General features: G+C 45.3%; 1 protein-coding gene across 4 annotated transcripts; it reads right to left on the bottom strand.

The window, feature by feature from the left end:
* Positions 1-4,200: 4,200 nt before the first annotated feature.
* On the bottom strand, positions 4,201-11,453 carry LOC123156133 (3-hydroxyisobutyryl-CoA hydrolase-like protein 3, mitochondrial). 4 transcript variants are annotated; one of them, XM_044574300.1, is made up of 11 exons: positions 11,133-11,453; positions 10,080-10,181; positions 9,900-9,944; positions 9,693-9,745; positions 8,110-8,244; positions 7,913-8,009; positions 7,174-7,303; positions 6,659-6,837; positions 6,356-6,483; positions 6,177-6,278; positions 4,201-4,436 (listed from the first exon to the last, which is right to left on the bottom strand). In XM_044574300.1, exons 1-11 carry the CDS (start codon positions 11,356-11,358, stop codon positions 4,338-4,340), a joined length of 1,296 nt encoding a protein of 431 aa, XP_044430235.1. In that variant the 5' UTR covers positions 11,359-11,453; the 3' UTR covers positions 4,201-4,337. The 4 variants fall into 4 exon arrangements, with proteins under 4 accessions (XP_044430235.1, XP_044430233.1, XP_044430232.1 ...); XM_044574298.1 differs by lacking the exon at positions 9,900-9,944 and having other exon boundaries at positions 11,133-11,452; XM_044574297.1 differs by lacking the exon at positions 9,693-9,745 and having other exon boundaries at positions 9,880-9,944; positions 11,133-11,451.
* Between the last annotated feature and the right edge of the window lie 11,838 nt (positions 11,454-23,291).

Consider the following 23,291-nt stretch of genomic DNA (forward strand, 5'->3'; position numbering starts at 1 on the left):
CTTCCCCCTCTCCCCCTTCCTTCCCCCTCCTAGTAGGAGTAGGAAAGGGGGAGTCCTACTCCTACTAGGAGGAGGACTCCTCCTCCTTGGCGCGCCCACAAGGGCCGGCCGGCCTCCCCCCTCCCTCCTTTATATACGAGGGGCAGGAGGGCACCCTAGGACACACAAGTTGATCTACGGATCGTTCCTTAGCCGTGTGCGGTGCCCCCCTCCACCATATTCCACCTCGGTCATATCGTTGAGGAGTTTAGGCGAAGCCCTGCGCTGGTAGAACATCATCATCGTCACCACGCCGTCGTGCTGACGGAACTCATCCCCGAAGCTTTGCTGGATCGGAGCCCGGGGATCGTCATCGAGCTGAACGTGTGCTGAACTCGGAGGTGCCGTACGTTCGGTGCTTGGATCGGTCGGATCGTGAAGACGTACGACTACATCAACCGCGTTGTGTTAATGCTTCCGTTTACGGTCTACGAGGGTACGTGGACATCACTCTCCCCTCTCGTTGCTATGCCATCACCATGATCTTGCTTGTGCGTAGGAAATTTTTTGAAATTACTACGTTCCCCAACAAATATACCCTAGAGGCAATAATAAAGTTATTATTTATTTCCTTATTTCATGATAAATGTTTATTATTCATGCTAGAATTGTATTAAACGGAAACTTAGTACATGCGTGAATACATAGACAAAACATAGTGTCCCTAGTATGCCTCTACTTGACTAGCTCATTAATCAAAGATGGTTATGTTTCCTAATCATAAACATGTGTTGTCATTTGATGAACGGGATCACATCATTAGGAGAATGGTGTGATGGACATGACCCATCCGTTAGCTTAGCATTATGATCGTTACAGTTTTATTGCTACTGCTCTCTTCATGACTTATAATGTTCCACGGACTATGAGATTATGCAACTCCCCGAATATCGGAGGAACACTTTGTGTGCTACCAAACGTCACAACGTAAATGGGTGATTATAAAGGTGCTCTACAGGTATCTCCAAAGGTGTTTGTTGGGTTGGCATAGATCGAGATTAGGATTTGTCACTCCGTGTTTCGGCGAGGTATCTCTGGGCCCTCTCGGTAATACTCATCACTATAAGCCTTGCAAGCATTGTGACTAATGAGTTAGTTGCGGGATGAAGTATTATGGAACGAGTAAAGAGACTTGCCGATAACGAGATTGAACTAGGTATGATGATACCGACGATCGAATCTTGGGCAAGTAACATACCGATGACAAATGGAACAACGTATGTTGTTATGCGGTTTGACCGATAAAGATCTTCGTAGATTATGTAGGAACCAATATGAGCATCCAGGTTCCGCTATTGGTTATTGACCGGAGATGTGTCTCGGTCATGTCTACATAGTTCTCGAACCCGTAGGGTCTGCACACTTAACGTTCGATGACGATTGGTATTATGAGTTTATGTGATTTGATGTACCGAAGGTTGTTCGGAGTCCCGGATGTGATCACGGACATGACGAGGAGTCTCTAAATGGTCGAGACATAAAGATTAATATACTGGACGACTATATTCGGACTCCGAAAGTGTTTCGGAGAAGTTTCGGATAAAACCGGAGTGCCGGAGGGTTACCGGAACCCCCCGGGGGAACTAGTGGGCCTCGATGGGCCTTAGTGGAGAGAGAGGAGGGCCGCAGGAGGGCTGGCCGCCCCTCCCCCCTTGAGTCCGAATAGGACAAGGGAAGGGGCGCCCCCCCCCCTTTCCTTCTCCCTCTATCCCTCTCCTTCCTTCCCCCTCTCTCCTTCTTGGTGGAAACCTGCTAGGACTTGGAGTCCTAGTAGGATTCCACCTTTGGGCGCGCACCAAGGAGGGCTAGCCGGCCTCCCCTCTCCTCCTTTATATACGGGGGAAGGAGGCATCCCATAGACAAGCAAGTTGATCTTTTAGCCGTATGCGGTGCCCCCCTCCACAGTTGCACACCTCGGTCATATCGTCGTAGTGCTTAGGCGAAGCCCTACGCTGATAACTTCATCATCACCGTCGCCACGCCGTCGTGCTGACGAAACTCTCCGTCGGCCTCAACTGGATCAAGAGTATGATGGACGTCATTGAGCTGAACGTGTGCTGAACACGGAGGCACCGTGCGTTCGATACTTGATTGGTTGGATCGCGAAGAAGTTCGACTACATCAACCGCGTTATTGAAACGCTTCCGCTTTCGGTCTACGAAGGTACGTGGACACACTCTCCCCTCTCGTTGCTATGCATCATCTAGATATATCTTGCGTGACCATAGGTTTTTTTTTGAAATTACCGCGTTCCCCAACAGCTTCATCCCTCGCGTCCGCCGCGTGCCTCCGACCCTTCCTCTTGGCCGACTCCCCTGCCCGTTGTTCGGGCGTCAGCGTCTTCTTTGGCTTGGGCACGGCGACGGTCTTGCGGGGGGCGCGAGGCTTGCCTTTGCTGAAGGGGGCAGTCGTCATGCCAGACGAGGTGAGGGAGGTGAGGCCAGCGGCGGCGTCGAGGTCGTCGTCCATGGTGGGGGGTGGGAGCGCGCGCGGAAGGGAGGGTTTTTGGGAGGAAATGGAGGGAAATGGTGAAGGCTGCCACCGACCAGCGGCCCCATGGGTAGAAGAAGGTGAGCATGCGCGCGTTCATCCCGTGTCCGCGCCGACGTAAATCCAACTCAAAATGAGCCGGGAATGAGTCGGCAGCCGGACGAAAAACGGACGCGCGTCCGTTTAGGTCAGCGCGTTGGACCGACTTTTCTATCCGTACTGATCCAAACGGACGTCCGCGGACTAAATGGGTCGCCCAGTTGGAGTTCCTCTAAAATATAATAATTTCGTGTTGAACTTGTAGATTTTACACACGAATCGCGTTTTCTTTTGCTCAACTTCGCCGCCTCTTGAAGAGAATACCCTACTCGGAACACTGGCAGAAGCTAGCAGAACGAAGAACGATGGGAACCCGGTTGCTAAAAATACTAGTCCCGTAGATTGCCGCTTGCTTCGGTTGGGAATGCCTTTCATCCTTCACCACGGAATCAAGGAGGAGTCCGTAAAAACGAGCCCCAAGTGGAGTGGACGCATCACATCGTAAATCCGGAGCCAATTATGGAGAAAACAACGGGTAGCGCACAGGGGGACGGAACGGCCCGGCCTGTCGGAGTCGGTATAACGCAGTGGACGGAATTGCTCCCTGCTCTGCCCGTAGCGATCAGTAATCCTATCACCTCCCCGGCTGCCCGGGGGCCCCACGCCACATGCTGCGCGCCTCCTCCCGCGTCGCGATCAGCCGGGCTATCATCGCGCCCCGGTTCCCCCGTCCCGCCGCGGCGCCGCCGCATCACCAGAACTTATCCGGTTATCCCCGGAGAACCGCCCCGCGTCTCCTTTACGCTTGCCTCTGAACTGATAGGCCTAGTCGTCGTCCGCCCAGTGACGCGAGGAGGCGCAAGGAAAGGTATAATATCTGTCGAGAGCGCCGACGCGACGGCTTCGCGGTCAATCCCGGTGCCCGTTGGCAGCGGCAAGTTGGTCATGCTTTACGCGCACATCATGCGATGCCTCGTCGGCTCGCCGTCGCCTTATCAGGATTGTTGGATGCCCGGATTGGGGTGTGGTCATGCTGAAATGGAAGGTCCTATTATTTTGTCTCTGACAAAACCCTGCTGCATCCATCGCCAGGCTTATCGCCCCGCAGGGCACATGGCGCCGCTGCTTGCTTGTACGTACGTGGGAAATATCTGCCATGGCCCACGGAAAGTAGCCAGCCACCAAGAAAATCAATGAAGTTGACGACCATCTGGGTTATATACGTATACCAACATAAATATGGAAAGGCGCCCGTCGAAAGGATGGTGGGCACACACTGTTTACCAAAACAGATAGCGAGTTAATTAAGGGCTGAAAACGAAATGCCGGGTATCTTCCCGTCGCCAGGCAGCTTCGTCAGTCTACCACATTACCAAGCTCTCAAAGAAGACTTTTAGAGTGTGGATACGTCAGTTGTACTAAATACATGTACACGTCTGTTAGAATCTGCCGGCCGGACCATGTTTCTTCAATCCCAATGTTCTTCCGGTGGGATTCAGTGTTTTCTCAAGCACGCCATATGGTATGACGCACTACCCAGTGGCACTGCAGAAGTAAAACCCTGAACCTGAATCTATGCGCTTCAGCTCCAACAAATAAACAGCTGCATCAAATGCTGATAATCAAACTCTGTTTTCAGACTATGCACTCCAGGCAAATTTATTGGCTCAATGGATAACCGTATGTATGTTTGTAATAATTTTTTATTACATCATCGGAAGGACAAAGGGTGTTCAGGTGGTCGTAGCATTCTGGGCTGCTACAGAAAATCACACATTCAACTCAGCGTTGGCAGCTAATGGTTCAAACACTGATTCGACCTCATCCATGTTTACGTCTTCCAGAGTTGCTGGATTCCATTTTGGATTCTGCAAATGATGAGACGATTCAATGGAATGATTAGGGTATGCTACTGATCCCTTTAGGTTAAATGAACCACTATCAAATAAGATTTTAGATAACCCTCCCCAGGATGAATATGTAAATGACGTCAAGTCACACCACGAGTAAAATGCACAAAATGTATGCATGTAATGTGTGCCGCTGTGCCTTATACTCCCTCCCTCCAAAATTACTTGTCACTCAAATGGGTGTATGGGTGTATCTAGTATTAAAATACGTCTAGATACATCCATTTGAGCGACAAGTAATTTGGACGGAGGTACTATTTTGGTTGCTAGCTTGAACATGAGCTCTCTACCTAATCTTGCAAGATAAACAGACAGCGGTCCAAGGTGCATTATAGTTTAATGTAAAATAGACTTTTTTTGCCCAATTTTGCAATACATAGATGACACCAGGATCTAATTATTTTATTATTTCTGATTTAATGTTTCAAAAAGTTCACAGACTATCTCAAAGCTTAAATAGTACTAGAAAAAGATTAGGTACAAGTTATCCTACATTATCTGATTTAAGACAAATTTCAATCTATATGTGGAGAGAGCAGTCATTGCAGTTCCTACTTTAAAATATTGCCATTGCATAACAGACCAGGGGTCTACGGCTATCTGTATGCCAAAAAAAAGGGAAAAGGACAGACCCAGTGCTAGAAACTCCCACCAGGTGGGGTCTGGGCAAGGATTACACGAGGCAAGCCTTACCCCTGCACAGTGCAATGCAGAGAGGCTGCGTCGGAACCAATACCTCTTGGCACAAGTGGGGGCAGAGAGGCTGCGTCGAAACCAAGACCTCTTGGCACAAGTGGGCACTACTTCACCACTGCGCCAGGCCTGTCCTTCTCTATCTGTATGCCCAATGATTATAAAAATGTAGTGACAATTCAGGTGATTTATATAGTTAATTAAGTCAAATTCAGTGAACTGGGTCATATTTGGAGAGGAACAAGCTATGGGGAAAATGCTTTTTAGCCTCTGTCAGGGCATGGGAAGAACGCAGTTTTAGGCTCTAATAAGCATAGGCCATATTTCCAAGGGAGGCTTAAGCCACACTTTGGCAAGCCTTTTTCTCCCTGACAAAAGCCATAAGTAGTCAGCACAGACTTACTCACGTAGGTTATGACACAAGGCCACCTTGGCTCAATCTTTGCTCCGGTGGGATTTTGCAGAAGGGGGGCTCTGATAAAGGCATATAAAACCACTGGATGTTCATGGTATGCACCCACCTTTGTTACTGGTATAAGAATCATGTATGGGCATGGACCAGCAAAGCCCTATGGTTTTGTGCGGTTAGCCAAAAACAGGCTTATGCACAAGCAACAGCTGAGCCAAAATGAGGGAAAGTAACTCCTGGCCTTACAAGCTGAACAAGTCTTAGCTGGCTTAATTTGTCTTGTTTGTTGAAACTGGCATGCAGAGTAAAAAAAATACTTGAGTGCTAATAATGCCAGTACAACCCATCAGGTAGGTTTAAGCTTATGGCAACTTTGAACTTAGGATTTGTAGAACTTATGGTACAAAAGTTGATAGTGGAAAGCAAAACGTTCTAACTGGTTGGACCCCCTATAGGCTTACAGCATTGATCATAGGTGGAAACACATGTACCACACACATCTAACAATATGTGTCTGTGCCTCTAGTGAAACTAAAACCCTTTTGGACAAAACAATTTAAGATTTTGAGACTGAAAAATAAAACCATATGACTTGCCTGGTCCTTGTCAACTAAGACAGCTCGTACACCTTCAGCAAAATCACTTCGAACCGACGATCTCAAGGCAATGCGGTACTCCAATTTCATAACACCAGCCAACTGAATGTGCCAAGCAACAGAATAAGAAAGACAGAAAGAAATAGAAATGTTCAATGGTACAGGATACAGGAGACTACCTTAGATAGATAATTTTCATTGTTCCCATACGACGATGCAACTCGAGAGAAATGTTTCTGTGTTAAACAAAGAGAAAACGGAGCACCTTTCTGAAGTCCTGCTAAAGCATCATTTGCCCATTCTGACACTGCAGCCAACAAAACAAAGAACAATTTACATATATGCATTCATTCTTCTCTAGTCACTACTGCACTAGATTTAGTTCTTATATAGAACAGGCCCTTTTCAAATAAAAGTAGTTGGCACTGTTTTCACTATATCAGTGTTGGTGCCCTGAAAGAGGACGCTTAACAGAAGATTACCAGTGGCGTCACCACTTTGACTTCGCTTCTTTAGCTCTTCCACTGATTCAGTAGCTGATTTATCAGGACCAAAAGAAGAAACAATATCCGGTAAAAGCTTTTCTAATTGAGGCACCGACTCAGGTTCCTTCTTGTACCCAGTCAGGAGTGACTCAACATCTTTGTGAGGATCAGCAGTGCTGCAACAAGACAAAGAGAACAACGTATGTCAAGATACTACTAAAATAGTATAGAAATATTGCAAGCACTTACTGTGTCATGAATCTAAGATACTACTCCCTCCGTTCACAAATATAAGATGTTCTAACTTTTTTTGAATTGGATGTATATAGCACGTTAGTGTGTTTGTTCACTCATTTCAGTCTGTATGTAGTTCATATTGAAATATCCAAAACATCTTATATTTGTGAACAGAGGGAGTAATACATAGACAGAGAACTATAAAATATAGATAGTTACTAAAATTGCATATTAATGTGTGCAATATGTTTTGGCCAAGTAAGTTAGACACATACAAGTTAGCACTCAGGAGGGATTCCTTGAGTGAACCCAAGTCCCCGGAAGGTACATAATGGGTTCCGAGACCTATGAACAGAGCATCAGCAGGTGAAGATATTCTTTTTCCTGTCATCCCAAGGTAAGCTCCTGAAAGAAGATTTTTTTTGCAAACAGAAAGAAGCAGATGTTAGTGAAAAAGAGAAAGTAAATAAGGACATTATATGATTTAAACACACTTTATCCATTTGGGAACATAGAAAACCACAACAATGTCACAGTATTAGTGCAAAGAACAACTCAGGATAGCATAAGTAAAGATCTGGCATACAGCCCATTCACCATAACTGAACAATAATTGCATAAGTAGCATGAAAGATTTGGAGTTTAAAACTGTCCAGCACGTTCCAGAATACAGAAAACAGAGAACTTGTATTAAATATTCAAATGATTATGCTCCACTAAAAGTGATCATTGAGACACCCATACAACACAAATGGAGATAAAAGGGATAGCAAAAATAAGATAACAGAGAAACACAATGAGGTATGGACATCAAGACACATAGGAGTGCATGATATAGGGACTAGGGAGGGAGGGTATGGTTCTAACTAGTGACTACTGTACAACTAGCTAGCGATGCAATACATGCCATCAAGTTGGAAACATGATGGTTATATGACATAGAGAAATTAGTAGAGAAGATATCACCTACAAATTGATAAACTAGAGGGGGGAAGGGGGGATACAGAAGCATACCGACTGCGCCCCCTCCTGGCGCTTTTGCACCGATGTAAGCAAAGCCAACATCTGGGAACAAGCCAATACCATTTTCTGGCATGGCCAGGAGTGTTCTCTGTAATAGTAGCAGATTGAAAAGCATGATCAGTCTTTATAATGCAGAAGTTGAAAGTAGACCTCATTAATAAAGAGAAAATTGAGTTGCAAACAATTGCCTCGGTAATAACGCGGTAGCGGCCATGTCCAGACAATCCAATTCCAAACCCCATGGTCACACCATCCATCAAGCATATATAAGGTTTTGCATACTCATGTATCTTGCAAATCAAAGAGTACTCAGCTGTGAAGACCTGAAAAGGAAAACTGTGTCTCTTAGTGATGTAAATGATAACAATATACATTCGGCTATTTTCATTTACCAATGCAACACAGCAGAGACACACCAAGGAGCACAAGCTAAGGTTAGTACATGCAGAATTATGTGTATTAAACATTACTTTATACAGTAAAGAGAGTGTTTGCCAGCAATATAGCAATTAAGGTCATCATAAACAAGCTAAGCATACAAAATCTTAGCACTGTACAATATTATCATTTAGCAAATACCAATGCTACAAAAAGGAAACACAGCAAGAAGCACAAGGTACTAGTAAGACAAGCAGATTTGTGTGTATTAAACATTAATTATTCAACAATAATATATAGAGGGTGCTTCTCAGCAGCCTACCAGTTACAAAATCAGCTAAGCATTACAAAGTCTTAGTACTATGAATAAATAGATGTATTGTATGATTCTAGACAACTGATCCTGATTGTATTGGTATCGTAATGTTAGATGGAGAGTGGGTGAAAGAAGCAGATAGTGTTACAAGAATAGGTGGTGAGTAGTGACTTGTGGGTGACATACAAACCCTCTCTAAAATATACACATTCCACAGCTTGAGAGATAACAAAAAGCATAAAATATCAGTACAGGAAAACAATAGCTCATTATATTATTTCACTTTCCATGTAATTGGAATCAATCAATAGAATGCTTGTAAGTTGGATTTGTCTTTTTCCTTTTCATGCTATGAAAATCAACCAATGGAATGACAATATCTCATTTTTTACTGTTGTCATGATATACCACCTCGCTTTCTAGTCTTTTACTAGAACCATGCCCGTGCGTTGCAACGAGATATAAATCTTCTAGTACGTCGGGATTGTGATTTACCTGTCTATAATAATGCGATTGTGTAAATAAATGATCATCAAATTCTGCCCATGAATTACCTTATATTTTGATCCAAAGTTTGGTAAGTAAATTAAAGTGCAACTGATTCAAAAGGTAAGTAAATTAAGTTGATTTATTATCATACAAGAAAGGTTGGACGAAGGGGTGGTGGGAAGAAAGGTGAAATGGGATCCTTACGTTCTTTTTAAGTAGTATAGTAGAGATAGAGATAGAGATATCCCAAAAATGAGGTAACGTTGGAGTTGATATTTTGTTTAGAATTGTCCTCATGAACATTATAAATCAATCCTTCCAACTCAACAGGGCATTGAATTCATATGCCATTAGTGGTTCACAGTCAATAATTAAGTAAATGTTACAATGTTTAGATGCATCAATGAGCGAAATATTGAATTATAATTCAGAGTGTCGCAGAATCATTTGAATTATTACATTAGTTTGAAGTTGGCTGCGAAATTCAAGTTTTTCAATTGTTCCTTCAGATTGGAGTACAATTTCAACTATGTATTTTATAACAGTGCAACTCATTTCTTGGATACAAACAAGGTCTTATTGCTAGACCTCTATTATCTCTGGCATAGTGCAATCAATAGCAAGTCTCTTCACATCCCCACCTGCAGTTTACACTAAGCAGCAGTCACTATCTGTGCAAATTTGAGCAATGCTATAGACAAAAACATACTGATGCCGCATACATTTTGAACAAAACATAATAATAAAAGAACCATCAGTTCTAAAAGTGAAAGACCTTTTGCACAAATGATGTGCTCTTGTCCTTTTGAATTTCCGATGCAACACCCTTAATATCCATCCCTGCATTGGCCATGAATCGTAATTGAAAACATATCCAATGCTCCGGACACAAAAAGGCAATACAGCGTGTTCAATGTCCAAGGCATATCTTTATTCACCACGTAGAAGGGGGGACAAAATGGAGAGAAAAAATACCAGCTGAGAAGGCGCGGGGAGAACTGCTTTCCACAAGAATGCACTTCACATTTGGATTTGTTTCCCAGTCATCAAGAAATGCCTTGTACCTAAGGTCCATTTCTGCACCCATTTGAGGCAACAACTATGTGAGTGGAGCTCAATAAGGTATCAAACAAACATTCTATGGGGGAGGTCGGGGGAGATTTAAATGGGGTAGGCCCATTAGGTGCCGCACAAGGCAGTTAGTTCGTGTAAGATAACATTTACGTAATGACAAAACACCTCTAGGATGCCATTTATTTCCTAACAGGGGAGTGATACATTGCCCTTCGCAGCAGCTCAATAGACACGTGTTGCACCAAACCATCTCAATTTGGACATCAGGTTCACCCGGCAGGAACCATATTTTTCGTAGGACTTCAAGAGATTTTGTAAGATTAGAAGCCCTCTCAATTATCAATGATATCCCCCCCCCCCCCCCCCCCCCCGGTGTTCATGTTTCCTGGTTCCATCACTTGGCAAATAGAAGACACCTCCCGCTTGAACCAGGCATGTACTCCCGCCATCAACTGCCACACGATCGCTGTGCAGCAAGAAATGAGGCACATGTGTGACATCTTTGTGTGGGCCTTCGATGTGAGCATGCCAGCTTCTAGTGGCCAGCCAGATCAATGGACTCACATGATTGCCCAAAAGATACACATGCTGGTGCTGCCATACTGTCATGTGAAATTAATGGCAGCATCTGGTGTTGCCAGTGTAGGTGGAGTATTTAGCAGCCAATTTATTTCAGTTGATGTCTACTCACTCACTACTTCGGATGTACTCCCTCCGTTCCAAAATAAGGGAGTACTGTACAAGCCGAACTGAAATCCCGCACAGTACACTACCTAAACACTAGAGCTTAAAAAACTTAAATAAACGCAGCGCAACGCGAATTTCACCTAATCATCCGCAACCTAGCAAACCAGGGAGGATAGCGCGAGTAAATCAAGGTATTCCCGCCCAAATCACGCCGCAAGGCACGCCGGCGCAACCGGTCAGGCAAAAGAGGAGGAGGGCGACCCGCACCGAGGTTCATGGCGTTGAGGGCCTTGGGGCGGTCGAGGGTGATGACGGCGACGCCGTTGGGGAAGACGCGACCCTTCACGAACTCCTCCGCGGCGGCGGCGGCCATGGCGACGAAGCGGCGGCCGAGGCGGAGGGGGGCGAGGCTAGGGCTCGGGGCTAGGGTTTGGGAGGAGGAGGAGGAGAAGGCAGCGGTAGAGACCGGGATGCGAGAGAGCAGAGCTCGCATAGCGACGTGACTGAAGGTGAAGTGCTGGGCGACAGGTGGACACTGACTAAGTGGTTTGCTCAAAATGCCGTTGTTTAGAAACAGAGATTGAGAGAAAGAAAGGATCGAGAGAATAAGTGATTGTTTGATGATTGAGTTGGGTATTTATACGTCCCCAACAGATGCATACAAAGGTCGGTTTACAAGGATCACGCCCTCCCGAAGGGACGTAGCGTTTGAACAAAAATAACTACTTATAATTAGTTTATACTCCCACCGTCCAGAAATACTTGTCGTAGAAATTGATGAAAATGGATGCATCTAGAACAAAAATACATCTAGATACATCCATCTCCCCGACAAGTATTTCCGGACGGAGAGAGTACTAAAATGTAAGCTAATCTAATAACTGCCTAGGTAGCTTAGGATCTAAGCTAATTTATTCCTAACACTTCTCATTGGACGACGTTATTTCTTGAAAATATCTTGTATAATATTCGAATCTTCTAGTGACGGGGGATAGACCCTAGGTAGCCTCATCCACACCTCAACAATTTTTAAGACATCGGGGCTAGCCAAGCCCTTCAACCTGACTGGTCGCAAGGCCGGCCCACGGGGTCGGCTGGTGCCAACAGGCCGCCTCCTAGAAGGCGGCGAGGGCATGGGCCGACTCCTACCAGGCGGCCCCTCGCCCCCTCAAAGTTCGCACCCACCTGCTACGACAAGACAAGGCGTGGCGACAGTGCAACCTGCCACCCCCAAATCCAGGATGGAACGTGGCCACAGTGCAGACGTACCAAGCGGGAAACCCTCGCCTGATGCGACACTGTAATCACGCGGCCCATGACGTCGCCTACGCCAGACAGGGCCATGCTCCCACGACGGGCGGTCGGTGTGGCCCGCAGACGGAGAGCCCACCTGTCCGCGTATCACCGAAAGGCGGCAAGGCCAGGGCAGGCGGCCATAAGGGGAGGCCGACTCCTAGCATACGGCCGTCCCTCCCGTTGGAGTCTGTGCGCCATTAACCAGAAGTGACGGGGTGTGGCTACAGCAATCGCCCGCCAGGCGGTGGTACTGTAGTCGTACGCCCCCCGACCAAGCTACCGTCATCAGAGGTGAGGCTACAGTGCGGCATAGTCCTCCTGGCCCGCAGGCGGCGTGTGGCACCCCGGTTTAGAGAAACCGGAACGCCCCGTATTCCAGCCCAGAGATCAAGGAGAAGTCTCTGGAATACGGTACTGCTTGACATAGAACAAATCAGCTCTTATTACAAGAATAATAATACACGGGTCTGATGTTACAAAGAATCACATCAGCACGGCGACACTACGCCTGCGATACTACACTTGCTCTATGCTAGCAGCGGAACAACTCGAAACAGCAAAAATCTTCTAGCAGCGGAACAACGATGAAGGTAGTGAAACTCCACTCCGCAGGGACTCTGGCAGGGACACGATCTAGCTCGCACGAACGGAAACCACGACAAGCAATCAAGCAATCACAGCATCACCTGCAATCTTGCATGACACGCCAGGTCAGCACATTGAATGTACTTGCAAGCTCACAACAACCAAAAACATCAAGGTAAGACAACAACATAGCATTAAGCAGGTTAATTAAATTAACAGCTACCATGATACAACAGCAACTACTAAGCATGATGTGAAACTACTACAATAATGATAAATCACCATCTTAGATCTCCATAACCATATCTCTCTTGGATAACTGGCCAAGCAATATACCATCTCGATCACCTCATGATCAAAACCAACCGGTGATCTTTCTGGCGATCACAACCATGACCAACACTTGGTCTCAAACGGTGATCTTTTCGGCGATCACTACCATGACCAACACTTGGTCTCAAACGGTGATCTTTCCGGCGATCACTACCATGACCAACACTTGGTCCCTAACATCATCATCAACATCCGGCCAACCTGTACTACTCAAAATATCAACATATAAATCACTTATAAGTCATTCCATCATGTGAGTGTTGATCAAACGGTGTGACCTAGTACGAACCCATGGCCATGACCGAGGACGCGGCTATCGATAGTTTAAACAAACACACTCTGCAGAGGTAGCGCACTTTAACCACACCACGGAACCCATGGCCTCGCACTCCCATTCGGGTGGACCAACGGCGTTCCGACAAAACCGATCTACTACCATGATACTCTCCCGGCCACTCCGACTCACTCCCCACCGGGCTAGTCCTGGGTGGCCCCGTGCCTACCAAAGACACCAACGGCCACTGTCATGGCCAAAACAATAAACCGTCCCAAACGGGGACAACCCGGGTACAACAACAACAGCGGGCACACAAGGCTTATGTCCGCCTACCTGATCAGGGTAGCGCGCGCCCATAACCTTCCCTCTTTGGAGGCACCGGCGAGAGACGTGACAATAGCATCCCATTAGGGCCTTCCCACAAAGGCAAATGTGGTTGCATTGGTGAAAGCCCAGTTCGGTGGCACCTGACCAACTTAATGATGGAATTTATCCCCAAAAATATAACTGTGGTAACTGATACTCCGATATCAACTATCAAACTATAATCCAAGTCATAGCAATATCCAAAAAATAATCTGAGCATAATATCATCATACCAAAATACTCCGAGGATAGCATAACACTACTATCATGATGAGTCCGAAAACAATAATCCTACTACTCCAATAACCAGAACAAAGCTATCCAGCTAAGATCCACACGTGAAAGTGCAACTATCCCTAGGTGGTTTTGGTAGTTCATAACAACATATAGCTCATTGAGCTAATGCTATTCCAAGACTATTATTTCAGGAAAGCTCAATGAATGGCATGGCATGGATGACGAAAGTGGATCCCTCAAAATACTAAGGACAAAGGGTTGGCTCAAACTCAATAGCTCAAGACTCTTCATTTTATATTTTAGTGATCCAAGATCACATTGAGTCTATAGGAAAAGCCAATACTATCAAGGAGGGATGAGGTGTTGCTTAATGAGCCTCTTGCTTCATGTGCTTAGTGATATGCTCCAAAAACCCTCAATTACTTTCTCACTTCCACAAATGACCTAAACCCAAAGCCAAAATCGGTCACACCGATTCTTCCTATCCGACGCCACCGATTTCAAATGTCATAGCCACTGCCACAAACCCTAGGAAAATCGGTTCTACCGATAGGGATCTCGGTCTCGCCGAGATGGGATTGTAATCTCTCTGTTTCCCTTCGTAACGTTTCGGTCAAACCGAAGTGAGCAAACGGTCCCACTGAGATTGCAATGTAAACTCTCTATTTCCCTTTTGTAACATTTCGGTCTCACCAAAAAGAGCAAATCGGTCCCACCGAGTTTACCTGACCAACTCTTTGGAAAGCTTATTACCAAAATCGGTCTCACCGAGTTTGTGTAATCGGTCTTACCGAGATTACGTTATGCCCTAACCCTAACCGAATCGGTCTCACCGAGTTGCATGTCAGTCCCACCGAAAATCACTAACGGTCACTAGGTTTACTAAATCGGTCCGACCAAGTCTGTTGAATCGGTCCCACCGAGGTTGGTAAATTGTGTGTAACGGTTAGATTTTGTGTGGAGGCTATATATACCCCTTCACCTCCTCTTCATTCGTGGAGAGAGCCATCAAACTAAACCTACACTTCCAACTTACCATTTTTGAGAAAGAACTACCTACTCATGTGTTGAGGCCAAGATATTCCATTCCTACCATATGAATCTTGATCTCTAGCCTTTCCCAAGTTGCTTTCCACTCAAATCTTCTTTCCACCAGATCCAAATCCTATGAGAAAGAGTTGAATGTTGGGGAGACTATCATTTGAAGCACAAAAGCAAGGAGTTCATCATCAACGCACCATTTGTTACTTCTTGGAGAGTGGTGTCTCCTAGATTGGCTAGGTGTCACTTGGGAGCCTCTGACAAGATTATGGAGTTGAACCAAGGAGTTTGTAAGGGCAAGGAGATCGCCTACTTCATGAAGATCTACCGCTAGTGAGGCAAGTCCTTCGTGGGCGACGACCATGGTGGGATAGACAAGGTTGCTTCTTCGTGGACCCTTCTTGGGTGGAGCCCTCCGTGGACTCGCGCAACCGTTACCCTTCGTGGGTTGAAGTCTCCATCAACGTGGATGTACGATAGCACCACCTATCGGAACCACGCCAAAAACATCCGTGTCTCCAATTGCATTTGAATCCTCCAAACCCTTCCCTTTACTTTCTTGCAAGTTGCATGCTTTAATTTCCGCTGCCTATATACTTTTTGCATGCTTGCTTGAATAGTGTGATGATTGCTTGACTTGCCCTAAGATAACTAAAATCTGCCAAACTCTAAAATTGGGAAAAGGTTAAGTTTTTAATTAGTCAAGTAGTCTAATCACCCCCCCTCTAGACATACTTCAAGGTCCTACAAGTGGTATCAGAGCTTTGGTCTCCATTTGCTTTGATTTCCATAGCTTTTGGTGGTCATAGCCTTGGTTTCACAACCTAGGAGAGTATGGCGTCTAGCGAGGGAAATTATCACCATAGAGGTCTTCACTTTGATGGTACTAAATTTGCTAGTTGGAAGCATAAGATGAAAATGCATATTCTTGGACATAACCCCGCCGTTTGGGCTATTATTTGTATTGGCTTGCAAGGTGAATTCTTTGATGGGAGAGAGCCAAACCGTGAAGCTAATGCGGAAGAATTGAAGATGCTGCAATACAACGCTCAAGCTTGTGATATCATCTTCAACGGATTGTGCCCCAAAGAATTCAACAAAATCAGCCGTCTTGAGAATGCAAAAGAAATTTGGGACACTTTGATTGATATGCACGAAGGTACCGAATCCGTCAAGGAATCCAAGTTGGATGTGCTCCAAAGTCAGCTTGACAAGTTCAAAATGCAGGATGGTGAAGGTGTCGCTGAAATGTACTCTAGGCTTGCTCTGATTACAAATGAGATTGTCGGCTTAGGGAGTGAAGAGATGACCGACAGATTCATCATCAAGAAGATCCTAAGAGCATTGGATGGAAAGTATGATACCGTGTGCACATTGATCCAAATGATGCCAAACTACAAAGATCTCAAGCCAACGGAAGTCATTGGAAGGATTGTTGCTCATGAGATGTCACTCAAGGATAAGGAGGAACTTCACAACAAGTCAAGTGGTGCTTACAAAGCCTCAAGTGAAACCCCCACATCATCAAGTGAGAAACAAACCTTCAATGAAGAATTGAGCTTAATGGTGAAGAACTTCAACAAATTCTACAAGAGTAGAAGCAAAGAAAGAAGCTCCAAGTCAAGGTCTTACCATGACAAAAGATCTTCTAGTCAAGAGCGCAATTGCTACAATTGTGGGAGGCCTGGACACTATTCCAATGAGTGTACAGCACCCTACAAAAGAAGAGAAGATTCTCCAAAAAGAAGAAGCAAAAGAGAAGAATCACCACCAAGAGAGAGGAGGAGTAGAGATGATCGTTATGAACGAAGAACCTCACAGAGAAGCAAAGATTCGGAAAGGAAGGACAAGTCATCAAGGAGCTACACAAAACGAAGACATCAAGCTCATGTTGGTGAATGGGTTTCCGGCTCCGACTCCGACAAACACTCCGAGAGAAGGTATCACTCCGACTCCGAATATACTCAAGATGAAGGTGTTGCCGGTCTAGCACTTGTGTCAACCAACTCCTACAACATATTTGATTCACCAAATGAAGGAATTGGAAGATGCTTCATGGACAAAGGTCCAAAGGTAACACATCCTGAGTATGTTGATTTCAATAGTGATGAAGATGGCTTGCTTGTGGATGATGATTTACTTGTTGACAACTCTAGTGATGAATACTATGATGAAACGTCAATTAATCATGCTAAACAAGATAAAACAAATGACAATGATAAGGAGAAGATTGAGCTTCTAACTAAAGAACTAAACACTCTTAAGTTGGCTCATGAAACTATCTTCGAATATCATCGAGAACTTTTAAGGGCTCATGAGAAGTTACGCTTTGAAAAGCTCAATCTTGAGCAAGAGCATGAGTTCTTAAAAGCAATTAATGATGATCTCCGTAAGAAGAGTTCTTCTTACATTGCCAAGCGTTTACTCCTATCTACTTACATACCTCAAGTCAAGTCTAGTAACAAGTACACTGGGATAAAGTGCGAGAGACTCGCGGAACGAATCACTGGAAATCTTTCTCTCTCAGAGGGGCTGAATAAGGGCAAGGGCATAATGGTCATTTTCAGAATGTTAACACATAGTGAAAGTGATTCCATCAGAACGAGCTCGACGAAACGAAGAAGTGGGCTTTGGAATCACCTGATTTGGAGCTACGGTTAAAAAGATATAGTTGTTTTTCTGTCAGGGACCTATCTGTAAAGAAAATATTTACAGACTGGGCCAAAACAGAAAAACGGAAAGCGTATTCTGGGAACTACGCTTCCACTTATCCATGTCAGCATGGACAGGCCAACGCGGGGCTGACTCCTGTGAGGTTGACAGGTGGGGCCCGCACACCTCTCTCTCCCCTCCCTCTCCTCCTTCTCCAGCTCGACGCCGCGCAGGGGAGGCCCGAGGCCGAGCGCTCCGGCGATGACTGTCGGTGATATGGGCCACCATCCGCTGCGGTGGACCACCAGTGTGTTCGGGAGATGGGGCCGCGTTAGATGGGCCATGCCACGGACGCCGGAGACCACAGGAAGGGGCAGGGCGTCGGCCACGGCGGATAGAGGCGTCGGACGCCAGCGGGGCTCGCGGCCAACAGCCATCGGGGAAGTAGGAGAAGAGCGGAGGGGCTTGGGTGGGCTACGGGAGCTGCTCTGGTGGCGGCTAGGAGGAGGGGAAGGGCTCGGGTCGGCCAAAGTTAGCCGAGGCTGTGCGGCGGCCATGGCGGCGATGGCGGGGCAGAGAAGCTTCTCGAGCTTGTTTGGGTGGTCGGGGAGGTAGCTAGGAGTGCGACAAGGTGGGTGGTGAGCTCGGACGAGGCCGGGGATGGCTATTTATAGGCGCGGGGCGAGGAGGCCGAGCTGGCACCGCCGCAGACGCGTGTTCGGCACCGCGGACGCGTGCTCCCATGCTCAAGCTCGGGGGAAGGCGACGGGGAGACGCAGAGAGGAGCCCAACGGGCAGAGGAGGCCAGGGAGCACGGGGATAAAGACGATGGCGATGAACCGAGCCAAACGCCATTGTACGTCCGTGGGCATGCGGCGGTTTGCGTCGGTGAGGAAGCTGCCGGAGGGGGAGAGGGGTCCATTGGAACGGCGACGATGGGATGCAGCCACTAGACATGCTCACAAGATCTAAGGCGGTGAGGGGGAGTGGTGCCGAAGCACAAACAATGCTCTGGTCACGCCACAACGCACAGGCATGCCAGCTGCGCGGTCACCACACGACATGGCACAGGGAGGGCTGTAGAGGATGGCAAACTATGTCTGGGAGTTAGTCCTTCCAGGGTGGAGCATTTATGAGGCATTGGCTTGATCTAAGGCACTGTGGTTGGGTTGGAATGGAGCTCTGAAGTTTACTGCAGTAAACTTAGCGGTGCACTGGTGATCAATAGGAATTTTCTTGAAGCCAAATAAGTTCTCTCGGGTGTTTAGGCTAGGAAGGACTACAGTCCTAGGGAGTTTGAGGTGAAATGGACCAAGAATGAATATAGTTGCTTCACAACTGCATTTTTGGTCCAGAAATGAAGATCATGATGATGCTCTCACATAGAGTAGTAACTTGGGATAAGATTGGGCAAAGCTTGATTATTTGGACATATGAAGATGTTGTAAAAAGCTCATGCCAAATGGACAAGCCAAAATGGCACGTGCTTCACAAACATCATTTCTATTCAGAAACTTGAAATAATTTTGGTGATCAAATGGCTCATTTAAATGTTGCCAAATTTGGTGGAGAGATATTTTATGGGTATAAGAATGATCTGGTAATTTATCTGGATTTTTGAAGCAATATAAAATACACTTGCTTCACAACCTGAAAACATTGCCAGAACCAAAGATTTGCTCATGTGCTCTCATAGATGACTGGACGGGGCTGAAAATGGGTAGAGGGGGTTAATATGAGCACATTAAGGATTGTGAAAAAATTCAAATCATTTGGATACTCCTAGCTAGTACTTCCTTCACAAAGCCTTCTTTCTGACAAAAACTTTGAAAATTCACCGAGGAAGATTGGCTAGGCAAATAAATTTGAACTTGTGCATGAGGCAATTATTTGGACATATAAGCATGCCCAAAAAGGTTGGGATCCACTAGGAAAAATATAAATGACACTTCCTTCACAATGTGCCATTTAGGGCAGAATAGAAAAAGGAATATTGGGGAATTATTTTTGAACTAGCCAAGGCAATGTTTGGGCATATTTGAGCTATATATGACCCAAAGGAATTATGAGAACTAATTGGGAATTTTTGGATGGATAGAAATATAGGTTGATTCACAACCTAGGGCAGATAGGGTTATTCCTTTAATGAAAAAGGAATTTTCCCTAGAAAAGAATTTTAGGGTTTGGTCAAGGAGTGAAGTGACATGATCTTGACAAGGTTTTGAGAATGATGAGCCACTTGGGAGGGGGAATGAGGATGATTTCCCAGGTGGCAAGGCCACAGAACCACTCCAAAAAGAAAAACAGAGCAAAAACCAAATAAATCAAAAGAAAAAGAAAATGGCCAAAAACTAGGCTGTTACAAACCTCCCCCCTTAAAGAAATCTCGTCCTCGAGATTTGGTTGCTCAAGGAACAAGTATGACTTGAGGACACCGTTTCCAACTCGGGTATCCTTTTCCTTTATTTATTGTTCCCACAAGAATTTCAGATGATCAACTTACCTTGTTCTGGGGTGGTTTGATTCACCTTTCCACAAATTCTGACGGGTCTTTGCTCATATACCAAATCATTTTGCTGACGCAAATTTTCTCATATCTACGGTGATGTCCACTGGATCTGAGCATAAATTTTCTTTTGGTCATGAAACCTTTTTCCTCTGTCATGGGGTTGCTTCAAATAAATGCAGGCCTTCTGGTTTCAATAAATGCTGAGAATTATCATGGCCATCTTCTGGCGGGATCGGACTGCTCACAGGTGGCACTGATTTATCTTGATTTATTTCTTTTGCTCGAGCATGAGATATGTACCAAAGATTTGACTGCCTTCTGTCGTGAGCAATATAATGAAATAGGGATTTATAGCTGTGTCATACCTCAAATACTTATCTTGAGACTGGCCTGACAGAGGGCTGGGACAAATGCTTTTCCTGACAGACTGACCATGTACTTGATTCTGTCGGTGAGTATACCGGGTCTGAGCTGATTGTTCGGCTTTTGATTTTTCTCATGTGGTCGATATACCCATATGTGGTAATAGGCTGTGAGATGCTTTCATGCTGCCGCTGAAGTCAAACTGTGGAGCTTGCAAAGAAATCTTGGTTCTGACAGAACAGACTTGGATATTCCATGCTAACCGTGTAAAGCGGGTCAGCGGGATATGAAAAATCCTTGTAAATAGAGTAGGCCGCTGAGAGTATGTCGTTGTGGATCCATATGGAATTATGGCCTCCAACTGACTTGGGTATCCGGACCCTAATGGTCATGCAAAAATCATCATACCCTTGTTGTCAGTCTCATCCTTTTTACGGTCATGGTTTTCTTTGTTAGGAGACCTTACTAAAATAACTTGGCCACACCTGTCCTTGATTCTTCGTATGACCATGGACGTGATTAGTGCAATATTTTTGACATTATTCCTTGTGCTTGGGTTCCGCACGTATATGACATATACTCAGGGCTTGTAACCGTACAGAGCTTGTTGTTGAGGCCAATCATACAAGAGGGTGACAAGAGTTCATATATCACCTTGTCAGTTGCGGGAATAATGACCTTGATGACCATCATCAAGACTGTTGATTCTGTGATATCATCTCCAGATCTTATCGCTCCTTGCATCACATCAGATGTATCTCTTCTTATTTTCCTTTACCTGACTGGGGAGGTTGTGGAATTCTTACTTTTCTTAGGTATATCTGCTGGATCACTGTCGCATCTCATATGGGTGACTGATATGACTGGGGATGCATGATCTCCATATATAAGAAGAATATGCCACCAAACACTTGACCCTTGAGGTAGGCATATGTTTTGACAAAATTGTTCTTCTGACCAAAAATATTGCTGATCTGATTCTTGAGCGGTGCTGCCATATATTGGCAACTCATCATATAATCTCTAAGGACGGTGTAATAGTATGATACTGGCGCAGACTGAATGGCTTACGAGAGAAGCCATCCGAGTAGCTTGCTGAGGAAGACTTGTTAACTTTTGCTCAAATCTTTTGTTTGGGTATCATGCAGAAGAAGGCTTTATAGCTTACATACGAAGCTTGTCCTGAGTACTATGCTGGAGAAGCCTGAGTTCTGTACTTGAGAAGCTTCTCCTCGGGTTTGCTTGTTGAGAAAATTTCATTTCCGTCTGTCAGAAGCCTTTACTAAGGTGTCTTGCTGAGAAAGACCGGGTATCGTGGGCCGGAAATTGTTCACATATCATGCTGAGGAAAATTGAGGAGCCTTGTATCATAAATTTCTCCCGATAGCGTTTGGAAGAATACTGGGTTTCTTATATCCAAAACTTCATACTGATATGCAGACTGAAATCCATACACACGCCCATAATATTCCGAGGCAGATTATTTGCATGAGAAAAATGGTTTGACTGTCTTCCTTGAGCATATCACATTCTGACTTTATTTTGGATGGTAACATATTTCAAGCATCATGCATTGATGAGCCAAAACTTGTATATGATCCATACCTCTGTCTGAAAATATATCATTGGCCTTGCAACTGACTTGTCTTTCTGCTGGCTGGATCATAACTGTTGTGAGGATTTGCACTGATGTAGACTCGATGCTGATAGTCAATCCAATACACCATTGGTATTCTGAGCAGATGTTAATGCCATAATGCAGTTGACTGGGTAGACCATAATGTTTAGCTGATCTTCTTCCAAATATTTGAAATCCTTATTGCTTCTTCAAGTCCGGTGTCGGGGATGAGCAACTCGTTATAGGGAAAAAATAATGTAACACCGGGGCCCAAAAAGAAAGAAGCAAAAGAAAACTCAACTAAACAAAAGCACACAACAACGATCAGTTCACACACAACCAATGTCACATATTACTACTAGTCACACAATATGCATGCCTACTTAAGCACACAAATCTCGCGGGATCTCCGGTTCTACGATCTAGCATGCTGTGACGATGTGCACGAGGACGAATAAATGTGTGGAAGAATTGGTGTAAACAGCGCTACACTAAGTGCTAGCTTAGCCAGGTGGCAACCTGAACTAGCTCGGAGGCGAGGACACACTCGGTAATCATGTAGTGGGACACAAAGGTCGTAACCACATTATTATCAAGCGGACAGAAAAAGATCCGTACTCGTCCAAGAAATAGGATAGCGGGGAAAAATTGAGGCTGCTGACATTGCCCCTTTCTTGATAACTAAGATCATTAAGGGTTGCCAACACAACAAAATAAAAGAACGATCCGGGATAGAAGCATGTCCATCACCAAAACGATAGACAAGACTGAAAGAAATACATCGGCGCGATACTTGAGCACCATTTTTGCAAACAGTGTAGGGATCACTTGGCATCACTCTGCTGGGACAGAAATGACACCAAACACCGAAAGAAAAAGGAACTAGAGAAATGCAGAGGCTGAGCTGTAGTGGATCTGAACCGATGCCAACTACACTCACCAGATAAACCGTTAGAATCAAATAATAAGGCTATATGCATGCTACGCAACAAACAAATGCAGCAACCAAATGCAACAAACAAGCCAGACTCTATACTACCGATTTCTACCGCTCGCACTGACTAGGGCATCCTACAGCCAGACCTCCTCTGATACCAAGCCATGTGGCACCCCGGCTCAGAGAAACCAGAACGCCCCGTATTCCAGCCT

The sequence above is a fragment of the Triticum aestivum genome, chromosome 7B, assembly GCF_018294505.1.
Source record: "Triticum aestivum cultivar Chinese Spring chromosome 7B, IWGSC CS RefSeq v2.1, whole genome shotgun sequence".
Taxonomy (NCBI): Eukaryota; Viridiplantae; Streptophyta; class Magnoliopsida; order Poales; family Poaceae; genus Triticum; species Triticum aestivum.

Excerpts from the sequence above, each read along its gene's own strand:
- LOC123156133 (XM_044574300.1), bottom strand. The coding sequence starts at position 11,358 with ATGCGAGCTCTGCTCTCTCGCATCCCGGTCTCTACCGCTGCCTTCTCC. Across the intron at positions 10,182-11,132 it reads CCTCAACGCCATGAACCTCG|AAATGGACCTTAGGTACAAG; the intron begins GTGCGGGTCGCC and ends AAATGGGTGCAG. Across the intron at positions 9,746-9,899 it reads GGAAATTCAAAAGGACAAGA|GTGGGGATGTGAAGAGACTT; the intron begins GCACATCATTTG and ends TGTAAACTGCAG.